Raw genomic sequence first — 24,138 nt, forward strand, 5'->3', positions numbered from 1 at the left:
TGGAAGTCGGTACCAGGTGGAGCTTGTCGTGCTTAGGGATTGAATGGGTTTGTCCGGCCCTATTTTGAAAAGTTTTCAGGGAATTCTCACACGTTGCTTCAAAGGAAGACTGTAAATAGTGCAAATGAGCAGGAAAACACACAGAGCATTAATTGGTGGCCTTGTTAATCGGTAAGCAAAACCTGAGCAGAACTGTGTGGGTGTGACTGCTGGGAAGCAAATTTCCATACGTGCCCATTTGGGAGCATATGATTTCAAAACCATTCCCAGCTGCTTTTTGGCATTTACTTTGCATTTTACTGCCCTGTCATTCCCAGGTGGCTGCGAGTTTCTCACCGGTGAGCTGCGGGGTGAGATCTGGGGGCTTTGGGTGGGACGAGCCACCTGGCCAAGAGGCAGTTCCTGGCTCTGATCCTCTGATCCCATCTAAGCACTTCGGTTTGACCTCAGTCATTTTTCCCCTGAGGTTTGACCAACGTGGGCTGTTGTCTGGGTCACTTGCCTCAAGTTCTCCACAGGGATGGCCCAGCCAGGCTGTCCGGCAGCCGAAGGAGAGAACACGGCGGCGGCAGTGATGGATGGCGCCGCGTCTGCTCTCTCTGTTCAGCTGCCTGACGATGGCTGCGGTGTCTCGGTGCAGCTCCATTGATTTTTTGCTATTTGTCTGCGCTGTAGCAAACTGCTGGGCCAGATCCATCACTCTCCATAGCCCAGACAGAGAGCGAGCTGAGTCGGCAGCATCTCAGCCCCTTCCCTTGACAGGAGCCTCTGTAAAAACCGTTCTCCCCAAGGTGCACATGTTGACTTACCCACCTCAGGTGGTCGTGCCTCTGAGAGGGTGGCCTTTGGTCAGGGTCTGTGCATGGATGAGTGGCGAAACGCAGGGCCCAGATCCATGTGCTCCTCGCCGGCCCCGAGGGCCTTTCCATGGCATCGAAGTAGCTGTCACTGTATCTGTCACCATCAGGCAGCATTTATGGTTGAGGCAGTCCATGTGCTCCCACCTTGAAGCCTTTTTTTCTTTCTCCTCTCCCCCTTGTCTACCCTGACAATGTCTTTTTGTCTCGCTTGAGCTCCTCGCTGCCTGTTTTTCACACGCAACTTGTTTTCCCCGCAGCCCGGCTCTCCTTCCTGCATCCCCTCCTGCTCCCCCAGGACGCTCCTCTCCCACTCCCGTGCCCCTCGCTGCCTTCTCCCGCACGCCATCCATCCTCTCCTAACCAGGCTCCCGGCTTATGATGACTCTGTCTTTCGCAAGGGCTATTTTCAGTGTTTGCTGCCATCCAGCAGGTTTCTTTCCCCAGGGAATCTTTACCTGCGCTTGAACCAGATGTTTCCATTTTACTTAGGACTTAGCTGCTATGGAAACTGAGGATGCACCAGGAGAGGAAGAGTGAGCTAATCAGAAATTACCTGTGGCGCTGTGTAATTTGCAGCAGCAGCTCTTACCTGATTTTGGCCATGATTAGGCATTCTGCTTTCAAAACTCAAAGGGAACAAATGATCACAGAGATTTACTTGAGTCTGGCCTCCCGCTGATGGAGGGTGCTGAGTCCAGAGGTGGCCCGAGACAACTTCTACCCGTCTCCATAGGCAGCTCCTCTGTTTCTCTCTCTGGGTCTGCCAAGCCACCAAGGGGGACCTCTACTTCTCCATTTTGCATTCCGCACACATAGGAGAGGCGAGGATTGGAAGCGTGGGCACTGGAATAAGAGCCAGGGCAGGTGCACAGAGGTGCCACAGCAGATGCCGAGATGGTAACCCTTTCCCTAGTAGGATAAACTCTAATTTGGAGAGCCAGGAGCAAGCGGGGACACAAAGCTAGCTGCCAGCCCCCCTCTCAGGTGTAGGTTTGCCTCGCTGCTCATCCCCGGGGAAGTCTCGAGCGAGCCGCCTCCTGTTCCTTCTCACCATCTTTCTCCGTCTCGCTTGGAGTGGTGGAGGAAAGGGACCAGGGAGAATTAGTTAAGGGAAAGCTGGTGCATAATTTAAGGGTTTACAGAGCGGATGGGTAAGCGGCTCTCACCGATGTCGCTGGGGAGAGGCTTTGATAGTGCTGTCTGTGCCAGGCACGGGCAGGCCAGTAGCTGAAGGAGCCGGTCCCCATGCTTACGCCGGCGAGTGCTCCTCTGTGCAAAGGCACTTCACGGGCTTTATTATTTTCTTGGCAGCTGTAAGCCTACTATGCAGCTCTTGGTGGGAAACGGAGCAAATAAGAGTGTTTGCTCACCGGGGGAGCGTGCGGTCGGGTCCTTCAGAGGGTTTACACCGAAAGCAGCCCAGCTTCCCGGTCACTGATCTCACTCGAGACCCTCTTCCAGGCACTCCCGGCTCGCTGGACCGCTCGGCTCTTTTCTCTCCCATGCATTGCTCTGGTCCGGTGCGATACGTGTTTAGCGGCTTGGTCTGGTAAGCTCTGCTGAATTTTCGTGTCTGCAGTTGTTGCCATGTTATGGGAGCCGTTAAGCCTGTTTTTGAGGCTCTGTTTGGTTTGGGGGCTGGAAGAGCTCCCTGCAGCTGGGAGCATTTTCCCTGTATAACTCAAGAGCTGAGTGACCCTGAGCAAAAGAGTTTTCCGCTAGTGAATCGCATGAGTTCTGGTCCTGTCGGTGCCTTCATCACCGCTCAGAGCCTTGTGCAGTGGCTGGCCCTACCTGCGCCCATCCTCATCCTCCTGCCATGAGCAAAAGCAGGATGCTGGCTCTGGAGAAAGGACTCGCGAACCCGTTACCAGTCCAGCCAATATGTGTTACAGCCTATCTTCTGTCTCTCTGCCTCACCCCTCTCTGTCCTTTTTTATTTCTTCTCCCAGTAATGCTGTACTAACCCGCAGGAACTCCTAATAATGCAGCTGAACAGGTTGAGGTGGAAAAAGAAGGGGAGCTGGTTTAGTAACACCTTCTCCTGCCTCGGCGGAGGAGGCTTAACGGCACTGGGGCTCTGCCCTGGGCTGGGGCTTCAAACTGCAGCTCACCAAAACCATACTGGGAAGCCGAGCTCTGGCATGCGAATGGCTCCATCCCCCCTTGGCACCTCGGTACTGCCAAGACCATTAGGATGGCAGTCAAGAGAGACATCCTCAGCAGAGTGAAGGGAGGGAGGAGGGCAAAGAGGGAAAGAAGGATGTAGATAACCGTGGTCAGGATATAACACCCAGCATGAAGGCAGCAGCACCTTTCCAGACGATATGTAGGTTGTGCAGGGGACTTGGACGCTGGCGGCTGAAAGGCGGCGTTGTGTGTGCCCATGCACATTCGTGTTTGCACCCATGGGTGCCGAGCATGTTTGTTTCGAAGTCTTTGGATGTATTATGGTCCTCAGCCTTGCGGTGCCGATGCCATCTGTAAACTGCGGCGAGGTCTTCTAGGTAACAGTCTGGTTTTGGCCACTCAGGTGTTTCCATAGTTACTGGGCTCTTTATTTATTTTTTGGGGGTAACTGATGTTGTCATGGCGATTGCCATGTTGTCAGGTTGCTTTTCATCTCTCAGCAGATGCAGGCTGCACGTTCTTGGCTAGGAAAAAGCGCGGCGTCCCGAGCTGCCGGGCACAGGGCAACGCCAAAGCGCGCGGAGCGAGCGGCACCGCGTTGAGCTAACCGGGGGATATTTATCCATGCTGCAGACACGAGACTCGTCGTGCCTCCCTTAAGCCTGGGAAATGCGCTGAGGAATTGCAGTGAGGGTTCTCCCAGGAGGAATGAGGGCTCGGCAGCCTCTGTCCAGGAGAAGCAGGCATGGCTTAGCAGCAATGATAACGAGGGCTCTGTGGTTAGACGGCAAGCAGGGTTATTCTGCCGTGACAGGGCCAGGGACACGAGGAAAGGGTGTAAAAACTAGGTGCGTGCATGCAGATACCTTTGCCTGGCCAACACCGGTCTGCCTTGCACGGGCGTCCTGAGCCAGAGGCTGCATCCAAGTCGTCATCCTTAACGACCCTTGATGGACTTTTCTGCCATGGTTTTGTCTAATTGCTTTTTGATTATTGCTGTAGTATGATGGATTCTGGTGTAAGGCTTAAGACAGAGGCTGCCAGGGTAGGAAAACATTACGCTTTGGCTTGATGGTGTATTTACTCTTAAGAGGTCTGATCGAGAGGTCTTTATAGTGGGAATCCCTCATTAATCTCAGGATTAGGCTCGGCGCTGAAAGCTAGATCCCGTGTGGAGCCAGAGTCCTGAGCTGAGTCTGAGCTGTGATTTGTGGGGTAGGTGCTGCCTGGGTGCTTCGCAAGGCAGAGGCACGAGACAGGGGAGATGCTCGGGGGGTCCCGATGTTGCCGCGGCCCAGATATCCTCACCAATCAGTCCGTTTAACCTCTGTGGCCCTCCACGTCCTCCCTGGAAAAGGTACAACAGCAGTCCCTTGTCTCCCAGGACCGATGAGAGGATAAATACATTCAAGACGTGAGGCACTCAGACGCAGTAGTAATCACAGCTCGGATATGCACTTAAGATAGATGAGACACAGTGGCCTAATGTGGCAGAGGTCTCATGAGATCATCTGTCTATACATCAGCAGCAAACCAGCGAAGGGACTCTGGGAGAAGTCCGGTATATTTGGATATATTGATTCTCTCTGACTCTCGGGGGGGCTTAAAACAAGAGGACAAGCAACTGCAAAAAAAAAAAAATCCAGCTTGAAGAGTTACTTGTCCCTGGGAAGGGAACACGTCCTCCCCTCTCGGAAGTTTGTCCATTAAGCACATCATCTGCTCGCCTTCATCTTTCCAGGATCCTTTCTGGACAGGAGGCAGGGGATATTTGTGGATCGGACATGAGATCTGGAGCCCGGCTGGGAGGCATCAAGAAAAGGGGGATCCACTTGGGTGGGAAAATCTCCGCCTGCTTCTGTGCTGCCTTGTCCCTCACAGTGATCAGCTCAGCATCCCGCAACGTTGCTCCCTTTAACCCTGCCTCAAGCCGCCTAATTGACTTTAGACCAGAAAGTTGTGCTCTCTGATGGTCCTTTTAACAGGGAAATCTCTCTTGGAGTGAGCAGATGGTTTGTGTAAGGCTGTTTCTGTGTTCATCCCAGGTCTCGTGTTTCTGCACTGTCTCTTGTCTCCTGTTGAGGGTTCAGGTGGTTTTGGAGGAGGCCAAGCGCCCGCCTCACCTCTTTTCTTGGTGTTTAGGCAGCAGGGAGGTTTGTCCGCATTGCCTCGAGCAGAACACAAACAAAAAACCAACCAAAGCTTGTAGTGCCTTGCAGAAACGCTGTCTTTGAGCCCATCTTGAGGACAAAGGACTGGGGGAGATGACGTGTGAGCCAACACAAGTGGTGTCTCGAAGGAGGGCCGCGAGTCCTCCTACCGTGGCTGTATGATGGAGCGCGGAGCCAACCCTGAGCTGCAGCGTTGGGTTGGTCACTGTGCCATATGTGACGTCCCACCTCACCTCATTGCACGCATCCCCCCGGTCTCATGGTGGCCAAGTATCTCCCGGAGGCTCATCCGACTCATTCGGTGGCCGAACACCTCGTCCTCCTTCCAGGAGGCAGTTGCAGGCCTGGGCTCCAGCTAAATTAACTGAAGCATTTCAACCGGCTCCAATCCTGTCGGCAGCTCAACCGTCCCCTTGTTTACTGTTGAAATAATTACTGCTTTGCCATAATATTAGCTCTGAGCCGTGACTCCATTACCATTATCGCCGGAATATTACCCATTTATTATCTCCCAGCAACCCTGGAAGATGAACACTAGGCTTCAGAGACCAATTGTTTTACAACAGACAGGATCTTGGTGTGCATTGTTTAATGAGGTAAACTACATTATAGCCGGCATTAATTTGGCTGCGGTGCACTCCACTAAATCATTGTTAACCTGTAAATCTGCCACCGGTTTTGATATGCGCTTAATCAGTGCATGCCGGACAGATCGGCCGGGAAAAGGGTCACCAGTGGCCTGGCTCCATTTGCATCGCGTGGGGTGCAAATAAATCGGTTGCAGTGCTCTTGGAGAAGGAAGACACTGAGATGGACGCTAGTTTTGTGCACGGTTGTGGTGAAGGAGGAGCTGGCGGCTGGCATTGCCAGGGGTCGCTTGCGAAGCATGGGGACGTGCGCTGCGACCAGCAACGGGATCCCACCAGGAGCAGGGTGAATATTTAGCCCCTTGAGCGCCAGCAGTTTCCCCATCGGCTCCCATGGGAGCAGGATCTGGCCCAGCAGGAGCCAGCATCCAGCAGCATCGCATCATGGGCTCTAGAGTTTGCTTTCCTCGAGGAGTGACTTAAACACAGCTAGCGTGCCAAGTGCTTGGTTGTGGGTAGCTTCTTTTAGCATTTCCCTTCCGCTGACGTGCCCTGCTTCCTCCTGCTTTTTTCGAAGCAATGGGAGATTATGTACTTGTACATGTATATATATAAAGTAATATTTTTGATTCCCCACATGGTGGAAATGAACTCTCTGAGCTGATTTGTTTGCATATTTGGCATAGCTGCCTTTAAAATATGCATCTCGGTACGAAAATAACAAGACCCCTACCAGCTACAAATGAGATAATGTCTTTCCCTTAAGAAAAGGAGGGGAGGGGAAAAAAAAAACCCGCTCTCCTTCAGCACATTCCCTAAACATAGCTTTGCAATGTCACGCTTTCCCTCCTCGCCAGAGGCAGAGCGTGCTCAACCCCTTATCTCAGCCCGGGGAAGCAGGTGGGCCCGTCGTTCTCGTGCAGCAGCGGCGCTGCCGGTTGCTGCCCTACTGGGGGGCAAAAGCAGGCAGCTCCGCCTGCACCCCCATGTTTCATCCTCCTTCTCGTCCCGACGGTTGCTGGCTACCTTTCCTGCAAGGGCGAGAGCCGCCGCGGTGTTACAAACGTTCCCGAAGGGTGCTGCTGCCGTGCCTGGCGTGAGGGAGTTGGCACCCCGTACAAAGCGGTGTTAATAAGGAAATCAGAGATTTATTTTTCTGGCTCCCGAGCCGACATTTGCATGACAATCTCATCAGCCCTGCATGCGCGAAGCGGCGGCAGGACCAGGTTAGGGCAGCGGGGAAGTTTCTATTTGCTCCCGTGGCCTGCGATAACACCCTCGCCACCCCCCGCCCGAGCATCCCACCCTCGGCTTTGTGCAGAGACGGCGATTTTCACACCGCCGGCAGCATCATCCCATGCTGGTGGCTTTTCTCCGTCCCCAGCAGTCCCTCGGCTGAGAACGGGTTATGTTAGTTATTTCTTTGGCGTGGTGGGACGAGGCAGACAAAACCCAACACGCCGCCGGCTTGCTGGATTTTCTGTCTCTTCTTCAGCGCTGAGCACGGCTCCCTCCTTCCCCAGTAAATGCGTGGCTTTGTGTCAGCGGCTCGCTCCCTGCCTGGGACTCGCCTTTCATTCAGCTGGCGTGGGGAAGAGCAAGGGACGGGAGTGTCTGAGATTTGAGAGATCTCCACACAAATTAAAACCTTTTATCAGCCCCTAATAGCTGTGCAAACTAATTATATTTGGGCCAAACTTTGCCAGAGACTCCCCCGAGGTATTATTATAAAAATCTGAGCTGTGGAAATGCGTCCCCATTCTGTCAACACCGGGTCGCTTCAGCTATAGAAAACTCAGCTCCGGCTCATTTTAGCTCCCGTGATGTGCTTTGCATAAGCTGCCGCAGTTGTTTTCGGGGAGGAGAGAGCCCGGCTGGGCTGCCTCACACATGGCCCAGGTCTGCCGAGCCAAGGGCAGGGCTGGGTGCGGGGGGAATAGCACCGAAATGTTTATTTGCCCGAGCCCTGCTTAGCCCGGCTCGGTCTGCGCTGCTCTCCCGCAGCCATCGGCACGGCCTCGGGGCTGCGGATGTGCGAGAGGGGTGCCTCCATCCCTGGAGGGTGACGTGACAAGGGCCGGGAAGGACACCCGGAGAAGTGATGGAGATGCTCAAGCCCCAGCAGGCAGGCGATGGGAATGAGCAGAGGGAGGAAGCTCAGTTCTGCCACGAGGCTGATCATGGATGGTTTTCCTGTTGCCGGCACCTTGCTGGGGGGATTCTGATGGCGTTGGAGCTGATTTCCCTCAAAATTTGTTCCTTTCCTTTTCCCTGGTGTCGCCCTTTGCTCCCTTCCTTCCCTTGTAACATCGGCTCCGCTCACCAGCCTTGCACGGGGCAGGGCACTGAGGCCAAAGACATCTCCCGCATTCGCCTGCCCGCACCGTCCATCGGCGGAGGCAGCACGAGGACACGCTTCCAGCCAAACTCCTGCCCTTGCCATGGTTGCCCTGGTAGGAAGGAGGTTTTTGCCCCCTGCTGCCGTTCCCCTGCCGCCCTTGCACTCTTCCTCGGCGCAGATTGCCGGCTAATGGGGTGGAGCTAGCGTGAGCACTCTCTATTAATGGAGCAGAATATAAACAGAATAAAGCCTTCATTTCCCGGGCTGTGATTTCATTATTAATATACTTTACAGTTCACAGGTTGTTCATTTGCTTCCGTGTTTTCTCAGCTGGTGTAATCTGTGGCGCAGAGTGAGAAGAGTCATAAAATTTCCATTTCCAGTTGAATGTGCGTCCAATTCGCCGTGAAATGTTTCTCTCTGTCGTGAATATTAAGTGCCCAAGGAGTCAGTAGCCGCAGGATTAGGCAGGGCAGGTTGCCAGCCCCTCTCCGCATCCCGGGGGGTGCAGAGATACGTGGCTGAAGAGGAGGAAAGGTGGCAAGGCGAGGTTTAGGGAGCAAGAGGAGGACTGTGTGGCAGAGGGGGAAAGGGGGAGAAGAGAGAAACTATGCAAAATTTGCTGGAGGGAAAGGGAGTAAAGTTGGAGAGTGGCAAAGAAACTGGCAGCAAGGAGGGATGTGGTGGGCAAAGGATGCTCCGACGGAGCAGACCTGCGCTCCACCTCCTCGTTTCCCTGTCCCATGGCCTTGATTCTTGGCAGGGAAGATGCTGCACCAGTGTCTGCTCCAGCTTGTAAATCAGTTGTTGGTGTCTGTGCTTGGCTGGTGCCGTGGGCTTCGGGGCTGTGCCCTTCCCTTAGCCTAAACGTGGGTAGAAAGAGAGTTTCCTTGTCTCTGGTGAGGCTGAGAAACGCTGCTGCGCTTGTACAGCTCGGGGTAACGTGGCCAGCAGGAAAAGCGGGGAGGTTTGTTGTGTATTTAGTGTATTCTTCAATGGTTTGTAGCAAATGGAGCGGTTGCTCTGGGGCAGGCGGTGCTGCCACGAGGCTGGGCAGGCAGACTGCACCAGGGCTGGTGGTGCCACGGAGAGGTGCCCACAGCTGCAGTGCCGCTGGCAGCGGGCACATCTGGCGGCACAGCTGGCACCTTGCTGCAGCTGGAGGCGGTGAGGGATGTGCGCCCTGGTTAGCCCTCCCCTGCCCACCACCCTGTCCTTGCAATAGCGGTGCCTGATGTGGTGTCACTGCTGGGGGAAGAGGACAAAAAGCCAAATCCCAGTGGCGTGCCCAGGCCGTGGGGATAACTCGGGCACTGCCCGGAGCTGATGGCACCGTTTCTTTCCGACTCTTTGCTGAAATGACTTCTGCCACTGCATTCCTCGCTGCAGGGGAAGAAAATGCCTCTTCCTTTCCCATCTTCTCTCGGTCAAGTCAAGATAATAATAGTCTTTTTCTGATCCCCTGAACTTTCCCATCTGCTTGGTAAAACAATGGCAATTCTTTTTCCTTCTGGTCTCTCTCCTTCTGTCTTCCTCTCTTTTATTTTTATCCTCCTACAGTATAATTTAAAGCCAGAGCAATGCCGTAGCCCATGGGTTTTCCCCCTTCCTGTGATACGCTGCTGTTATTTAAAATGGCTTTTCCCTTGCAGAGCAATGCCTCTTGCTACACTCCCAGCACCTGTAGCGGGGCCAATACCTTCACAGGAGGCCTGGAGAGGGGATAATGGGCTTGAGAGATGGGACCCAGCCCAGCCTCCAGTCTCCCTGTTCCCAGTCCCTCCCAGTGCCCAGAGACCAGCATCACCCATCCCTGCAATTCCTGGCACGGCCCATGGCTCCCCGTCTCCACGGCATCCTCGCCAGCCCCCCGTGCTCCCCAGCCATGCCGAGCCCATCCATCTCGCCGCCCGTGCATTTCCCCCAGCTTCTCTCAGTAAGCTGCAATATTGCGAATGATCCTCCAGAAATGGAGACATCAGTGCCATAAAACACGAGGGACAGAGCAAGGCCACTGGGCTGGAAAATAGCGTGTCTGAAAAAATAAAGGCGGACTAAAGATGATGGAGGGGAGACAGCGAGCTTCACCCTGCCGTGATTCGGACGGCTCCGGGGGTTGAAGACAGTTTGGGGAGTCCCAGGGGAAGAGGAGGGAAAGAAAATACACTCAGTTTGCAGAAATCCATGTCTGGGCTTGCCAGGAGCTCTGTGCAGGGGTACGCGGGAGAAGGGAAAGTTTCCCACATCCCCATAACTTCTTGCCAGCACTGGGGATGGATTTAGCCGGCACTTGATGCTTATTTTTTTCACTCTAATGCCATTATACCACTCGCTTCCCATCCTAGGGATATTTTCTTAATGCGGCTGAAATACAGCTTAACTGAGGTTACAGCCATTTAACGCCTTGGATTGCAATTGCTTCTTAAGAGCTTGTCCTACGGAGAAAGCCTTTGGGTTTAAATCTGCAGCCAGAAGGACCCTGCGGTCCTGGCCGCCAGCGGCTGTTTTTCAGACAAATCCGGAGGAAAGCAGGGCTCCTCGAGTTTGGCTGGGGACGGGGATGCTTTTGCCTGCAGAGCAATGCCGGTTGCATGCAGGAGCACGTGGCTGGGAGGGGATGTGGTGGATCTCACCACCAGTATCCCCGCTGGGTATTTTTTTTGGGGGTGCTTTGCGAGAGTCCTGCAAATAGCGGGCAGGACCACCTCACCTCATTTCTTGGTGTTATCTCTCCTCGCCAAGCCTTTTGCACCACAGCTTCTCCTAGAGACAGCGAGAAAGCTGCCAGAAATGGGATGGACTCCAGGAAAGCCGAGTTGCAACAGGATTTAATCGAGGAGCAGCACTCCCGTAAACAGGATGCGTGTGTTTGAGCGATTTTCTCTGGCAGCATCTGTCACCCTCCAACATCTTGGTATCATTGCAGCAAATTATTTAAACACTACCCACCGTACCCCATCTGTCAGGCAGCCCCTCCGCGCGTATGGGGCCCTTACCTTGCCGCCTCTCCAAAGGAACTCACCGGCAAAGGCTGAGAGCCAAACAACAGGACAAATTAAATCAAAAGCACAGCTTCGGCACCCAGGGGGAAAATGCACATCAGCTTTGACTTATTGCATGGCGCACGCTTGCAAGAGAGAAGCAACGGCTTTTGTCACTGCAAGGGGCCATGAAAAATGAATTAGGGCCGCTGCTGGGAGAGGGCACGCAGGAGAATCTTCCATTCTGGCGATGCTGTCCTCTCTCACCTTGCAAGTGGCAACCGGGGAAGAAATCGCGGGGAGGAAGAAAGAGTAAGGAAAGAAAGGAGAGGGCACTTCTTGTTGGGTGGCTCGCTGGGGTCTGGCTCTATGATGTGCGGGAGGGAGCATGGGAGGAAGAGCGGCTCGGGTGCCCTGAGAGCAGCATCGGTGCTCAAGCGGGAGTACGGAGCTGCCAGGAGATGCTGTCTCATCAGTAACTCTCTGGAGAGGGCTTGGCTCCGTGGGAGCCTCGATATTTGGTTCTCATGTGCCTTTTGCGTGCCTTTTGCGTGCCTTCCTGCAAGGAGGCAGAAAAGCTGCGTGGGAAGCGTCGCGGTGCCCGTCGCAGCCTCTGCCGAACGCTTCCTCCGGTGCCACCATGAGGGCCACCACCTCGCCCTCCGAGCAGGTGGACCCCAGGGGCCGAGGAGGATGATGTCTGACTCTGTGCTTGTGAATATTGCATGCCTATCGTTAAGCAGCCCTCTAATGAGCTACAGCACCCATCTTTGCTACAGGTCTGACACCTCTTAGGTGCTTTGCGAACTGCAACTGTTGCTAATTTGCTCTAAAAGGGTGGCCCTTGCTGCCTGGATCTTTTTTTTCCTGGGGCTCGGTGGCCTCTCCCAGCACCCCAGGAGGAGGCAGGGGCTGGGGAGGCCAAGGACGGTTGCTGCCAGTTTGCCGAGCCCTGAGCTGCCTCCGAGCTAGCCTGACTCTCCCATGTGCCGCAACAAAAGGGCTCATTCTTCATTCGACTCGTTTGTTCCTGAGTTAGAGCCCTGTTCAAGGGTGGTTGGTCCCCGAGTTGTGTTGTTTTGTTTCTTTAAATATTAATTTCCATAAACTACTTCTTGCAAACAAAAGGTTTAATGCTTCTCTTTTATTCCCGGTAACAAATAAGTTGTCTGAGGCGCGCAAACATCCCAGCAGCAGCGAGCCGTGCGCGTGCAGCAGCTGCCTGACGGCGACAAACTGCGTTTAAGTACAAATCGCGGTGCGCAGGGGATGGGGGAGAAGCATCCCCGAGGGATCACGGGCACCGTGGCAACGTCCTCCCAGAGATGCTTGCCCGGAGAGGGAGGGCAGCGAGCCCGGCCGGCACCGGGAAGCCCCCGTGTAGCCCGGGATTCCAATCTTTTGCATGGAGGCGTTCCTGACATACCTTTTTGAGATGGAAGATTTGGGAGCCGAAGGCCGGGAAGCACAATAGAAGATAGACTGCTTGTACCTCATTGTCTGGAGAATAGATGGGCTGCAGGCTCCTGGAGAATAGGAGCTGCCACTCAGGCGGCTTTAATAGAACGGGCGGCAGATAGATTTCAATAAAAGAAATGAGTATAAATATTGTTAGCGGAGAAGAGAGGAAAAGTGAAAAAGATCTTGTTCGACGAGTCACAGTGGGAAACTTTCAAGGACTTATAAGCTAAAAACTCTGCACAATGGTGCTATAATGGGTGGCTTGACAGACTCGGCTGCGCTGTGCAGCACCGGGGAGGCGAGCGGACCAGGCCGGCACCCCCGGCGTGCTGCGGCACGGCTTTGCAGGAGGTCCGGCCCGGGACGCAGGGTACGGTGGCAAGGTGGCTGTGCCGGGGGAGCCCACTCACGTTTTGGCTCCCCGTGCCTTGCTTTGGGTGTCCGTGGTGTGGATGGCGAATATAGGCTGCAGGCTGTGCATGTAGGCTGTGCATATAGGCTGAGCGACCAGGAGCAGGAGATGTGGTGGCATCTGGAGGGTCTCTGCAAGTTGTATGTCCCAGTGATTAGTGAGACGTGTTGCATGTACCCACTTAAATATTTAAGTAGTTGTAGGACATGTGACCCCAAGCGTGGTCTTGGAGCTGACTGTACAATCACTGAGCAAATGCAGCCACAAAGGTGGGCCCTGTCTCAGATCTAGCTCTGTGTAGCACAAGAAGTCAAAGAAAATGTCTTCCCTGGCAGCAGAGAGTGGAGGTTTGGCAGCAGGATGCAGAGCTGCAGCCTTCTTGATGGCTCCCGGTTGGTGGTTGCATTCAGAGGGCACCTGTGGAAATAAATCCCTGTGTCCTGTCCCTGTGCTCGCGGGCAACCAGAGATGGAGCTTTCAGAAACGTTCACCTCTGCTCATATCAGCCCAAAATCATGCCCAGGAGGCTCCTTTATTGCATCTCAAGGAGAAACGCGAGGCACTATTGGCTCCCCGTTGCACCCAAAATAGTTGCGAGGAGAAGAGAAGCCGCGGTGCCGCATGGCCGTGCACGACGAGAGGCTCCCGCAGCCCAGGGGAGGAGGGGATGCTGATACCAGTGCAGGAGAAGGACTTTATGGCAAGCATGGACGCATCTCTCAGCTTGCACCTGCCCGCGGTGCGTTGGGAGCCCCCGGCGCAGCGGTCAGCACCGGCCACCCCTCTCCCTCGCAGCCTGAGCCACCGCGCACGAGGGCACGGAGGAAAAATGGCTGTGAGTTCTGCCAAATCCAGATTAATGAAGGGTACGAGCAGGTGAAATGATGTTTCCCCTCTCTTTGGCGACACCAGGAAAAATTGGTGATGGTCGCTGCCCCTGGGGTGTGAGGATGGGGAGGGACCCCAGGTCGCGGCAGCGATGGGGAGCTACTGCAAAGTCCTGAGTGCCGCGCAAAAGCCAGGCAGCCAGAGCACCATCCCCTGGGGCTTCGCACAACATCAGGCCACGGAAACGTGCTAATTAACATGGAAAAATGTGTAAGAGGAGAGATTTCTGTCCTTGTTGTTGGGGAAACTTCAAAATAGGAGAGACTCGGCCCCGTGTAAGCATGATGCAGTCTTTGTGTGCCTGTTTCTGGGGGTACGGTCCTTCTGAAGGCTTGTGAAGAATGAAGATACAGGGTTCATCCCCCATATCTGCCGTACGCTGGTCGTGTAGGTGCGCTTCCTAAAGGCATCGCTCCTCTAAGGGGGGGTCGCAGGTGGAAACGGCTGGAGCTTGTGAAACAGGGATGTAATATTTGCGAGAGGAGGAGAGGAGCGTGCCATGCTTGCCTGGGTCGATAGGGTAATCTTAAAAAAATCATTTTTTTAATGATTGAGCTGGATGATTTCCAGCAGGTTAATTACCCCCAATCTTTCTCTGCTGGAGCGTGGCAGCGTTAAGCTGGCACGGGGGAGTTGGAAAGAGGGGGTGCACAGAGGGAAAGCTGCCCTAACCAGTGTCATTTGCCTGATCAAAAGAAAAAAGGAAAGGGAATTTTTGAACTGCCTGAACTTCGTTCTGTATGGGTTAATTAAGCAGTCAGGAGTGGGTAATACTGATTAATAAGAGGTGAAGCAGGTGCTTCCCCCACCTTCGGCCAGGGTGTGCGCTGGAGGCAGCCTTAGCTCTTCTTTACCCACACCAGCAGGGCTGTTCTGCCTGCTTTGAGAGCCCGCATTCGGGGTGATTCCTTCCCCCACCGCCTTCCCTGCACACCGGGAGCCGAGCTGCCCGTGCGATGCTACTAAATCACCCGCCCTGCACTTGTCCACCCGCTGCCACAGCAGAGGAGAGGTAAAGTGGGTCTCAGGCGCCAACAATTCGCTCTTATTACCTTTGTGTGTTTTATTTATTTACTATAAACTGTTATAGGGCGGTCATCACTACCGCGCTGGAGTGACGCTTGGAATATATGACTCCCGGCCTCAGCGCGTCACTTGGAGTCTGTGCGATGTTAATTTTTATTGCCAGAAGTAGCCATAAATTGATAGTTCACAATCGCTGTAGGGACTGTAATTAACTAGTTACTATTTCACCTCCAAAAGGAGCAATGTTTCACGCTCTTACTTTTACTTATCTGGAATCAGCTGCTGTCAACATCCGCTGAGGCCCCTATAAAGATTTATAGACCTTGGAGGTAAATATTGACTAATGGGCAGCTTGGCTTAATGTTCACCTTGAAGGACAATAAATTGTGCTATTGATTGAAGTGAGATGTCAATATCTGCATTGTTGTAAACATTTTAATAAAATTATCTCCATAAAATATTCTCCTTCTCCGGCCGATCCTGGCTAGTAGGATCGGTGCCCGGCAAACGCAGCGGCACGCCGTAGCAGGCAGGGTAACGCCCCGGGACCGGCACTGGGGCTTTGGGCATCCAGAGATCAAACCCATCACGGGATGGCTGCTGAGGTTGTGCCTTTGAGCTTTAGAGGTGGAAATCTCACAGCCCCGGATGGCTGGCCTTGATCCGAGGTGCTGGGGTTGGCGTGGGCACGTGGCAGCGGGGAAGGTATGCCGTTGCTGCTGGGCGCCGCATGCCGTGCGGTGGGCGTGATGTGGCTCGGGGCAGGGAGCGCTCCGTTGGGGTTGCGGTCCTCAGGAGCAAGCACGGTGCACGGAAGCAATGCCGGTAGCCGTGCCGCTCGCCTCGCTCGGCACACCACGGGTCGCTGGCAGGACACAGCGGCACAGAGCTGCGCCGCAGTCCCGGTTCAGCAAAGATTTTTTTAGTGGCATCGCGGGCAGCGTTCAGCCTAAGCGATGTGTCCTAGAGACCTGAACATGGCTGCAGTGGCAAGCCAGGGGACAGTGGCACGTAATTAATTTGGGAACATGTGTTCGCTTTCCAGTGAGTTATTACCTTGTCAGAGGCTCAATGGAAGCAAACGGGTAGGAGGAGGCAGAAGGGGGATGAGTCGGACTGGGAAAACGAGGAGAGGCGAGGGAAGGAGAAAGGCAGGGAGGAAGGAGTAGGGATGCACGAGGCATCCGCCTGCACCTCACCGCACCCACGCTGGGCAGGACCCCAAGCGCAGCTTTGCCGTGTGTTGGGTTTGCCAGGGTGCTCCGTGCCAGACCAGGATCTCACCCCCCCGCCTCTCCCCACCGCCGTGACGGCCAAGCTCCCCGGCGCTCCGGCTTCGCAACGCGCGGCACCGACCGCTGCCTTGTTGGTGGCAATCTCTCTCGTGTACCCACAGTGGCTTATCTGCGCCATGCAAGAGACGTTGTTCGGTTACCTGTACCTCTGTATTTTGGGCTGCTCGCTGCCATCTCTGGCCGGAGGCTCCCAGATGCCACACCGAACGCTGCCGAGCTCCCCGGCTCTGCTCGTGATGTGGGTTATTTGTTATGCGTCGAGTCTCTCTTGGCTATTTTGCAGCTCTGGGCTGAGTTTTCCCCCTTGCTCCTTTGTGCTTGTGCTTCTTCTTCGCTGAGGTTTTTTTTTTATGGAGGTCTGCAGAGTTGCAGACCACGTCCTAAATAGTGCGTGGTGGTCTGTGCACAGGCTCCCGCTCGCGGAGCAGGTGGATTCAAGCTCTGGTTTTCCATCTCCCCGGCTCGCACTGGGTCAGTTCATCATCCTCGGCCGATGAGCAAGGATTATGCTTTTGCCTAGTCTGTGGCTGTTCCATTTCTGGCCTGTATTATAGTATTAGTATTAATAATAATAACGATGGGTGCTGGCTGTGCTGGTTTTCTAGCTCCTGAGGAGATGAGAGCTCTCCCATTAATTCCTGCAATCTTTCAGCTCCTAATTGTGCTCAAGCAGAGACAGCCTTTAAAAGTTCCCACCATCAATTTAGGCAGAGCAGGGCTGGTACACCTCGGGGAGCTCCTGGAGCCGCGGGCCCCTGGGCCAGCCCTGCCCCGAGCATCCCCGAGCTCCGGGTGCTTTCGGAGGCAGGAACCACAGCAGTTGGGTGCCCATTGCATTGCTCTAGCTCCAGTCTTGGGCGAGCGGTGGGAGCAATCCCAAAGGGCCTGATATGTGCAAGACTGGTTGGATAAATAACCCCATCCAAAACCTCGTCCTAAGCCCAGGGAGCTAAGTGTCACTTAAAGCAGCATCTGTGTCACCATGCAGCCTGGTGAGTAGATAAATGTCCCTTCTGCACCCCCACCGGCCCTGAGGGGACCCCAGCAGCCGTGGTGACATGGGCACCCTGCTGCTTTCTATAAAGCCAGGTCTGCACTTACAGATTGTGTTTGCCTAACCCCAGCCCTGCTCCTCCTGTCCTGTAGATTTGTTTTTCCATTCCTGGCAGTCACTCACGAATGAGATTTGTCCAACTATCAACAACACTTCCCATTATAAATAGGCAAAAATGCAGAGGCCAGGGAGCTGAGCTGTTCGGCAATTACTCTCCGTCCGTGCCTTCGCCCCTTGGCCGACGCGGGTGCCGGCGCGATCTGGCAGCGCAGGCAGCAGCAAAGCGGCTTTACGGACCCGTTTTTCCTTCAAAGCCCCTTGTGCAGGAGGGGATGGGGGACGCGGCGGGTGTCCCGGTCGCCTGGTGTCACCCGTTTCGCCAGCCTTTGGGGCAGGGAGCCCTCATGTCACCTTATTCCTTGAGGTGTGGTAGCTGGCACTACTGAGGCAGGATCTGGCCAGGGCCTCAAGCAGGGACAGTCTTCCATCATCGTTACCCAAGGATGAGTACTACCAGATCGTGCTCAGGGCAAAAGCAGGTGTCAGCTCCGGTGCAGAGCATCCCGTTTCGGTCCAGGGCGCGCTCTGCGTGTCAGGGTCAATGGGCTGTAGCCGAAATGCAGTGGGTGCCAACGTGAAGCGTGCCAGACCCTGAAATCCTGAACTCTTCACGCTCTGCCTCTCCGTCGGCCGATTACCACGCACGTACCTCAGACTTCACTGCTACGCCGGCACAGAGGAAGCCTTCATCTCTCAATTTCCTGAGCTTTTGCAGGTGGAAAGCTGACCCTCGCAGTTACTTTAATGAAGTCTTTTGCTGGGTAATGAAATGCACTCGAGCTGCTTTGCTCCCAGATCAAACCAGGGACGCACGCTACAGCTCGGCTACGGCGAGAGCTAATTCTTGCCGTGCGCGAGCCGGCTCCGGCGCGCTCGGGGAAGAGCCTTTGGTTAGTTAGGAAGCGGAGTGTTATCTGAGCCTTTGCACAAACCGGAGTCAGATTTGCGTGCGGAGCATCTGAAGGACACCGGCTGTGTCGTTATTTTATCAGCAGGCAGCGCTGTGCTACAGAGAAGCTGATTCTAGGTCAGCCATGAAAGAAATATTCCCCCCCCCCCGCCTTTTTTTGCAGCCCGTAGTGCTGCAGGCCCACTGGATGTAACGCTGCAATTTGTGTGTCTCTGAAGGATATTGATTTTGGGGTAACACCTTCATATCTTGCCCTTCAGTTGTGCTAAGTACTGATGAGCTCAGCGGTTTTGACTGTGAGCTGCTCGGGTGGGAATTTGGGCGCGGGTGGATATCAGCAATTCATCACGGCGGGCTGCACGGGAAAACTCGCTTCAAGCCTTTCCGAAGCTCGCAGGGCAGTGCGGGGCCGCTTTCCCTATTGGGTCAGCCCGGGGTGGTGGGATGGCTGCGTGCGTGCACACAGGGACCCCGGTTCAGCCGCCGGGCGCGCGAGCGAGCAGCGGATGTGCAAAGTCCCGGGGTCACCGTGCGGAGGCGGCTGCCACGAGGTCTGGTGCAGGGGTGAGAGCCAAGGTGTGATTTCATTACGGCTGAGCCTATTTGTGCTAGTTTGAGCTGACAATAGCGGCACCTGGGATTGCAGCAGCAGGTTCCCAGCGGGTACCCAGGGTGCTCGCCGCTGTCGAGCTGTGCGGGGGCGTTACAGAAATTGCATCGGTGCCGGCTCCGGGCCCCGCATCCAAACCCCCGCGTAGCTGTGCTTTCACATCGGCCGCCTCGGTAAGCGGTGGCGTGTGACCACGCTCGCTATTTATGTACCGCGGGAAGAGATGCTCTAAAAGTATCAGCCGGTGGGATGCAGGCGGGGTGTGCCCCGACGGGAGCCTCCCGCGTGTGTACTTCCCATGCATTTGTTAGGAGCAAGACGCTGCGGTTGACCGGTCAAGCGTTGCAAGCCATGGCCCGTCGGGTCGCGCTACCGCAGGCACCGCGGTAGCTGGGTGGGAAGTGAGGGCGAGCGTGGGATCGCCCGGCTCCGCTGGCCGAGCTCGATGCATCCCCCGGGGACCGGGGACCTGAGCTTGGCCTCTCTGCCATTGGCACTCACTCCCAGAAACAGCTGTCCAGAGCTAATTTATTTCCTAATGCTGCAGCAATGTTAATTTATAAATTACACTGGTAATTCGAGCTATTATTAATTTCAGATGGTGTAGGGCAAGCCTAATTAAAATATGACACCAATTGCCACACATATGTACCAAGGACTACCGTTTAAAATTTATAGGAATATTAAGTGTGACACTGGTCTCGGAGATGCTTCGCGCAGTAATTACAGCGTCTCGGCTGCGGGAGATCCGATGGGGAGATGTAAACAAAAGGAAGGGAGCAGTTGTCCCCGTTCAGGGGCTGTCGAAAACCCGCTTGTGCTGTTCGTTTGGGGGCGAGCGATGTTTTTCCGGGACGTTCAGTGGATGTGTCCTAATTGCTGAGTTTCTTTATTTACCTCTGCATTTGTTGTAACGCCGTGATCTCCATCAACGCGGAGACTATCGCGGCCCAACACCTGCGCCTCGCCAGCCGAGCGCCGCGGGTTTCCAGGAGCGCTTCAAAGCGAAGCGGGCTCTCGGAAGGAAGCGGGGGGCCATAAGACGCCAGACAAAAGGAACGGCTGCCGATCGCATCTGCCTGGCTTTGAGCGAAACCAGGAGCTGCGGTGCGGCCCGGGCGGGGGAGAGGAGGGCGAGCGCGGCCCCCACCCCCATGGGTACCGCAGAAATGAGCCTGGAGCGGCACAGGGACAAAGCGATTCAGCTGAAGGGAGGTGTTGGCACCACAATTAACGGGGATAAACTGGCTGTGAATTAATTGAAACTGAAAAATTGGAGAGGGGTGTCTATGTAGAGCTGGGGGAGCCTGGGGGTCACCCAGGAGGAGGGTGTGGTGGGATGCGCCGATGCCAAAGAGAGATGATTTCAGGTTATTCCAGCAGCGTGCGGGTTTGGGGAGGACCGCTTTGCCCATCCTGCGCGTGCTGGGAACATTATCTCCAGTACTTGCAGACACGTTTCTGGCAGGGGTTTTCTTGGCGTGGCGAGGTACAGGCACCTGGGCATGCCAGGAGCCGGGACTTGTGGGGTGGGTGTCCTCAGGCAGCGTGACACGGTCGCAGATGGTGACCGGCCGGTGGGCACAGGTTTGCCATGCCTCCCCATCGCTCACAGCCCTCTCCCTCTGCCCCTGCAGCCGTGGGCTTCATCAGCGAGGATGAGTACCTGGAGATCACGGGCATCACGCGGGAGCAGTCGGGCGAGTACGAGTGCAGCGCCTCCAACGACGTGGCAGCGCCCGTCGTCCAGCGAGTCAAAGTCACCGTCAACTGTGAGTAGCCTGGGGGCTGTCGGGGAGCGGGGTCGCAGTGGGTCACCCTGCAGCCCCACGAGGGGATGGGAATCCGGCGGTGGGAAGCGAGGCAAACCCATCCTGTGGGCCCCAGAGCTGAGACAGGCAGCGGCAGTTTTCTGAGCAGGTGGTGTTTTGCCCTTTTTTCCCCACTTCTTCTCGAGCTCCGTTTTTTTCTACCACCTCCCCCTCAGCTGTCTCCATCAACCTGGGTTTTCCGCCCATGGTGAGATGCTGTGCTGATAACCTCCGGGGAGAGGAGAGAAGTGAGCAGTAAATAGGAATTTTTTTTTTCCTTCAGCAAAAAATGCAAGAGAGAAAGAAAGAAATAGAGCGAGGAAGAAAGCAGCACCATTTGTGCTCAAAGGCAGAGGTGAAGACCCTCCTAAACACCTCTCTGGCCACCCATGCAGCTGCATGGGGTTGGCACAGGGTTGCACATGGTTCCTGAGAGTTGTGGGGCTCTGGTCCTCGGAGAAGCCCGTGCTAGGCTGCAGTGTGGGGTCCCCCATCTGCCCAAAACCCCCTGGACAGATGTGGCAGGACTTAGGCACGGGCTCAGAGATGGTTTAGACTCCTTTCTAAATGCGGGGAAAGAAAAGGGAGCTTGAGGAGCAAGAGGAGAGGGCAGGAGGCCCGCGGCTGCCGGGCACTGAACCCAGGCTCCCATCCTCCCCGCAGACCCGCCGTACATCTCGGACGCGAAGAGCACCGGGGTGCCGGTGGGGCAGAAGGGCATCCTGCTGTGCGAAGCCTCCGCCGTCCCCTCTGCTGACTTCCAGTGGTACAAAGATGACAAGCGGTAAGAGCCCGGGTGGGGGGCAAAACCGGGAGGGCACGCACCGACCCCGTGCAAGCTGTGCCCAGTGGCGGCAGCTTCGGCGTTCGCTAGCCGGGCCCGTCTCGGCGATGGGGCCGTGGTAACCGGTGGAATCCGTGATAACCCTTGGCTCAACCTGGGTTTGGATGTAGAGGTAGCAGCAGCTCGTGCTTGTCGGGGGCTAATCCGGGCATCTCAGCAGGCGGCCGGTGTCCACGGCACCCGCCGCTCACAGCAGGAGCTGCCGCCGCTCGGTATCTATTAAAAGCAGGCCAGGGCTTTATATTTAACTCAGCGCTGTCTGCGCAGTGGAAAATAGATAAGGGGCATTTGAGGGGGGTGATTTTTACAGGAGCCTCTGTCAGACAGGTTTTGGCCTCCATCGGGGTGGGCAGCGCGGGCCGGCTTGCTGCTGCCTGTTTCTCCGGTTTACGGTCTCACGGTAAATCCCCGACTGGGTGAAGCATAATGGCCAAGAGCGATATTGGCAGTGCAAATCCAAGTACTTAGGAGCGGATGAAATCCCTGTCATCTTTTTAAATGCTTTGGCCAGAAGGCAGCATCAGCCTCTTGCTCTTGGAAAAGCAGAAGAAATGTGGTGTCGGTCGAGAAACAGGTTTTACTACACCGCAGAGATGGCCTGCGCAGAACTGGGGTGAAAGTCACCCTTTTAGGTCAACCGGCAGCTCAAGTTGTCCTGCCAAAGCAGCAGCACAGGGCCATGGGTAGGGGTGAGGGGAGGAGCAGTGCAGCCGGCGGGGGTAGGGTCCCACTCCAGAGCAAACGTCTCTCTCTGACCCCAGGCAAAGCTTTTTTAACCCATTTTTGCATTGCTTCTCCCTGGGAAGCCCAGAGGGGCCATGGTGCATCCAAACACAGGACAAGCCACAAAGGAAACTAATAAGGAGGCATGTTTTGGCCAAAAAAGATGCTGCAGGAGCTGGAGGGGAGGCTGGGGCCGCCTGCCTAGGCTGTTTTGGGAGGAAAGGAGCAGGCAGAGTGTATAAAGCGGTGGATGTTTGCGTGGCAGATGAAAGGCTTCGCTCAGAAGTAGGTCAGATCACGAGGGCCCGGGAAGCAGCGGCAGGAGCGTGCTCAGCCCGCCCGGATCGGCAGTCGGGGCCCGTCAGGGGTGATAAGGGGTGATAATGGGGAGCCGGCACCTCCCGGGTGGAATTAGCAAGTAAAAGAGCCGCAGGAGTGAAGCGGGAGGGGGCACCGGTTCAGGGATGTCAAGGCACTTGGTTAAGGCTTCACTGTTTGTGATGGCTGAGAAGTGCTCCCCGCTACGCGGCGCAGAGCCCACCACGGTGCCGGCATTTGGGTCCACCAAAGGGGTCTGCAGGGCCGCGTCTGCTGCCTGAGCATGCTGCCAGCCCGCTCAGGGGCATGCGGGGAGCTGCCGGGGGTCAGGGAAGGGGAAGGTGAGAGAAGGCATCCCACAGAGATGGGAAGAGGGAAGCCGGGCTCTTCTGCTGCGAGGGAAGGAGCCTTTCCCAGATACCTCCCTGGGCGTGTGGGCATCCCTCCCTTTGCATGGCCCCAAAGCCATCCCCTTCAGCAGTGACTCTGCATCTGCGAGGATGCCTGTAGACATCATGGGGACGGTGTGGGCTGGCAGCTGAGGGACGAGACCCAGCAGAGCAGCGTCCGTCTCCCATATCTCTCCCAATACCTTCCCTTCTCCCTCTCCATGCCTGATCTTTCCCTTAAGCTTCACATCCCTGCTCTCAGGCAGGACCAGGTGGATAGTGGGTCATGGAAAATGGTGGGTACTTTTCCTCCCGATGCCATCCCCGTGACACTTCTCCTTCTGCCTTTCTCCCAGGCTGGCTGAAGGACAGAAAGGACTGAAGGTGGAGAACAAAGCCTTCTTCTCCAGACTGACTTTCTTCAATGTCTCCGAGCAGGACTACGGCAACTACACCTGCGTAGCCTCCAACCAGCTAGGAAACACCAACGCCAGCATGATCCTCTACGGTGAGTAGCGCCGAGGGGCCACGGCTTAACAGTGAGACCACCAATGTGGGAAGGGTCTCACTTGTCTTTTGGGGGAGATGTGCATTCGCTGCTAATCCTTTCTGCCCCAGCACGTGGGTTGGGGATTGTGGTGAGCCCAGGGAACGTGTGAAAGCCTCCAAACCTAACTCCTGACTTGAGTGCCATGTCTGGCACTGCCAAGAGGTGTTTGGTGCCATGTTTGGGGTCTGCCATTGATGCAAAGTTAGGACTCGGCTGTGGGTTTCCACCTACTCGCTCTGAGGAATACCTAAGAGTCTCTGTTTCAGGGCACCCTCCTGTGTTGATTGGTGGGAGATGGTGCTCAGGGTCATCGTGGCAAACCTGCGGGACCATGCCGCAGGCTGCCGTGCAGTGCACCCTATGCCCACCCAAGAATAAATGGCCCCCGTGGCTCTACCACCTTCCAGGTCATGTTTTCTGCTCCTGCCAAGCAAATATATTCTTACTGATGGTGGCAGAGAGCGGCGGGAAGGTGCAGAAGGCGGGGAGAGGGAGCAGTTTTGTACCCTCGTCCTGGGGGCTGTTTTCTCTGCGTGCCAGAGCTGTGATGAGAGGGATGCATCCATCTGACACCGCTCGTGGCCGGGAAGGGCTGTAATTGCTTGGTGTGTTTGTTAAGCCTCTTCAGGCAGTGGCAGAGCCACAGCAGGGGGCTGCACTCCCCAGATCCCTCTCACAGCCACCGAGAGCCGGAGATGGGCAGCAGACCTCATCCCC

The 24,138-nt window shown here is 55.5% G+C and overlaps 1 protein-coding gene across 5 annotated transcripts in view; it reads left to right on the forward strand.

Annotated features, from left to right (window-relative positions):
- The window catches only part of LOC135316683 (protein CEPU-1), a 354,709-nt gene that overhangs the window by 324,020 nt on the left and 6,551 nt on the right, over positions 1 to 24,138 (forward strand). For all 5 annotated transcript variants that reach the window (XM_064470905.1, XM_064470908.1, XM_064470907.1 and 2 more), the window contains 3 exons: positions 20,424 to 20,558; positions 21,261 to 21,381; positions 23,228 to 23,379. In XM_064470905.1, the coding sequence (XP_064326975.1) occupies positions 20,424 to 20,558; positions 21,261 to 21,381; positions 23,228 to 23,379 (408 nt within the window). The remainder of the gene's footprint in view (positions 1 to 20,423; positions 20,559 to 21,260; positions 21,382 to 23,227; positions 23,380 to 24,138) is intronic.

The sequence above is a fragment of the Phalacrocorax carbo genome, chromosome 21 (assembly GCF_963921805.1).
Source record: "Phalacrocorax carbo chromosome 21, bPhaCar2.1, whole genome shotgun sequence".
Lineage (NCBI taxonomy): Eukaryota > Metazoa > Chordata > Aves > Suliformes > Phalacrocoracidae > Phalacrocorax > Phalacrocorax carbo.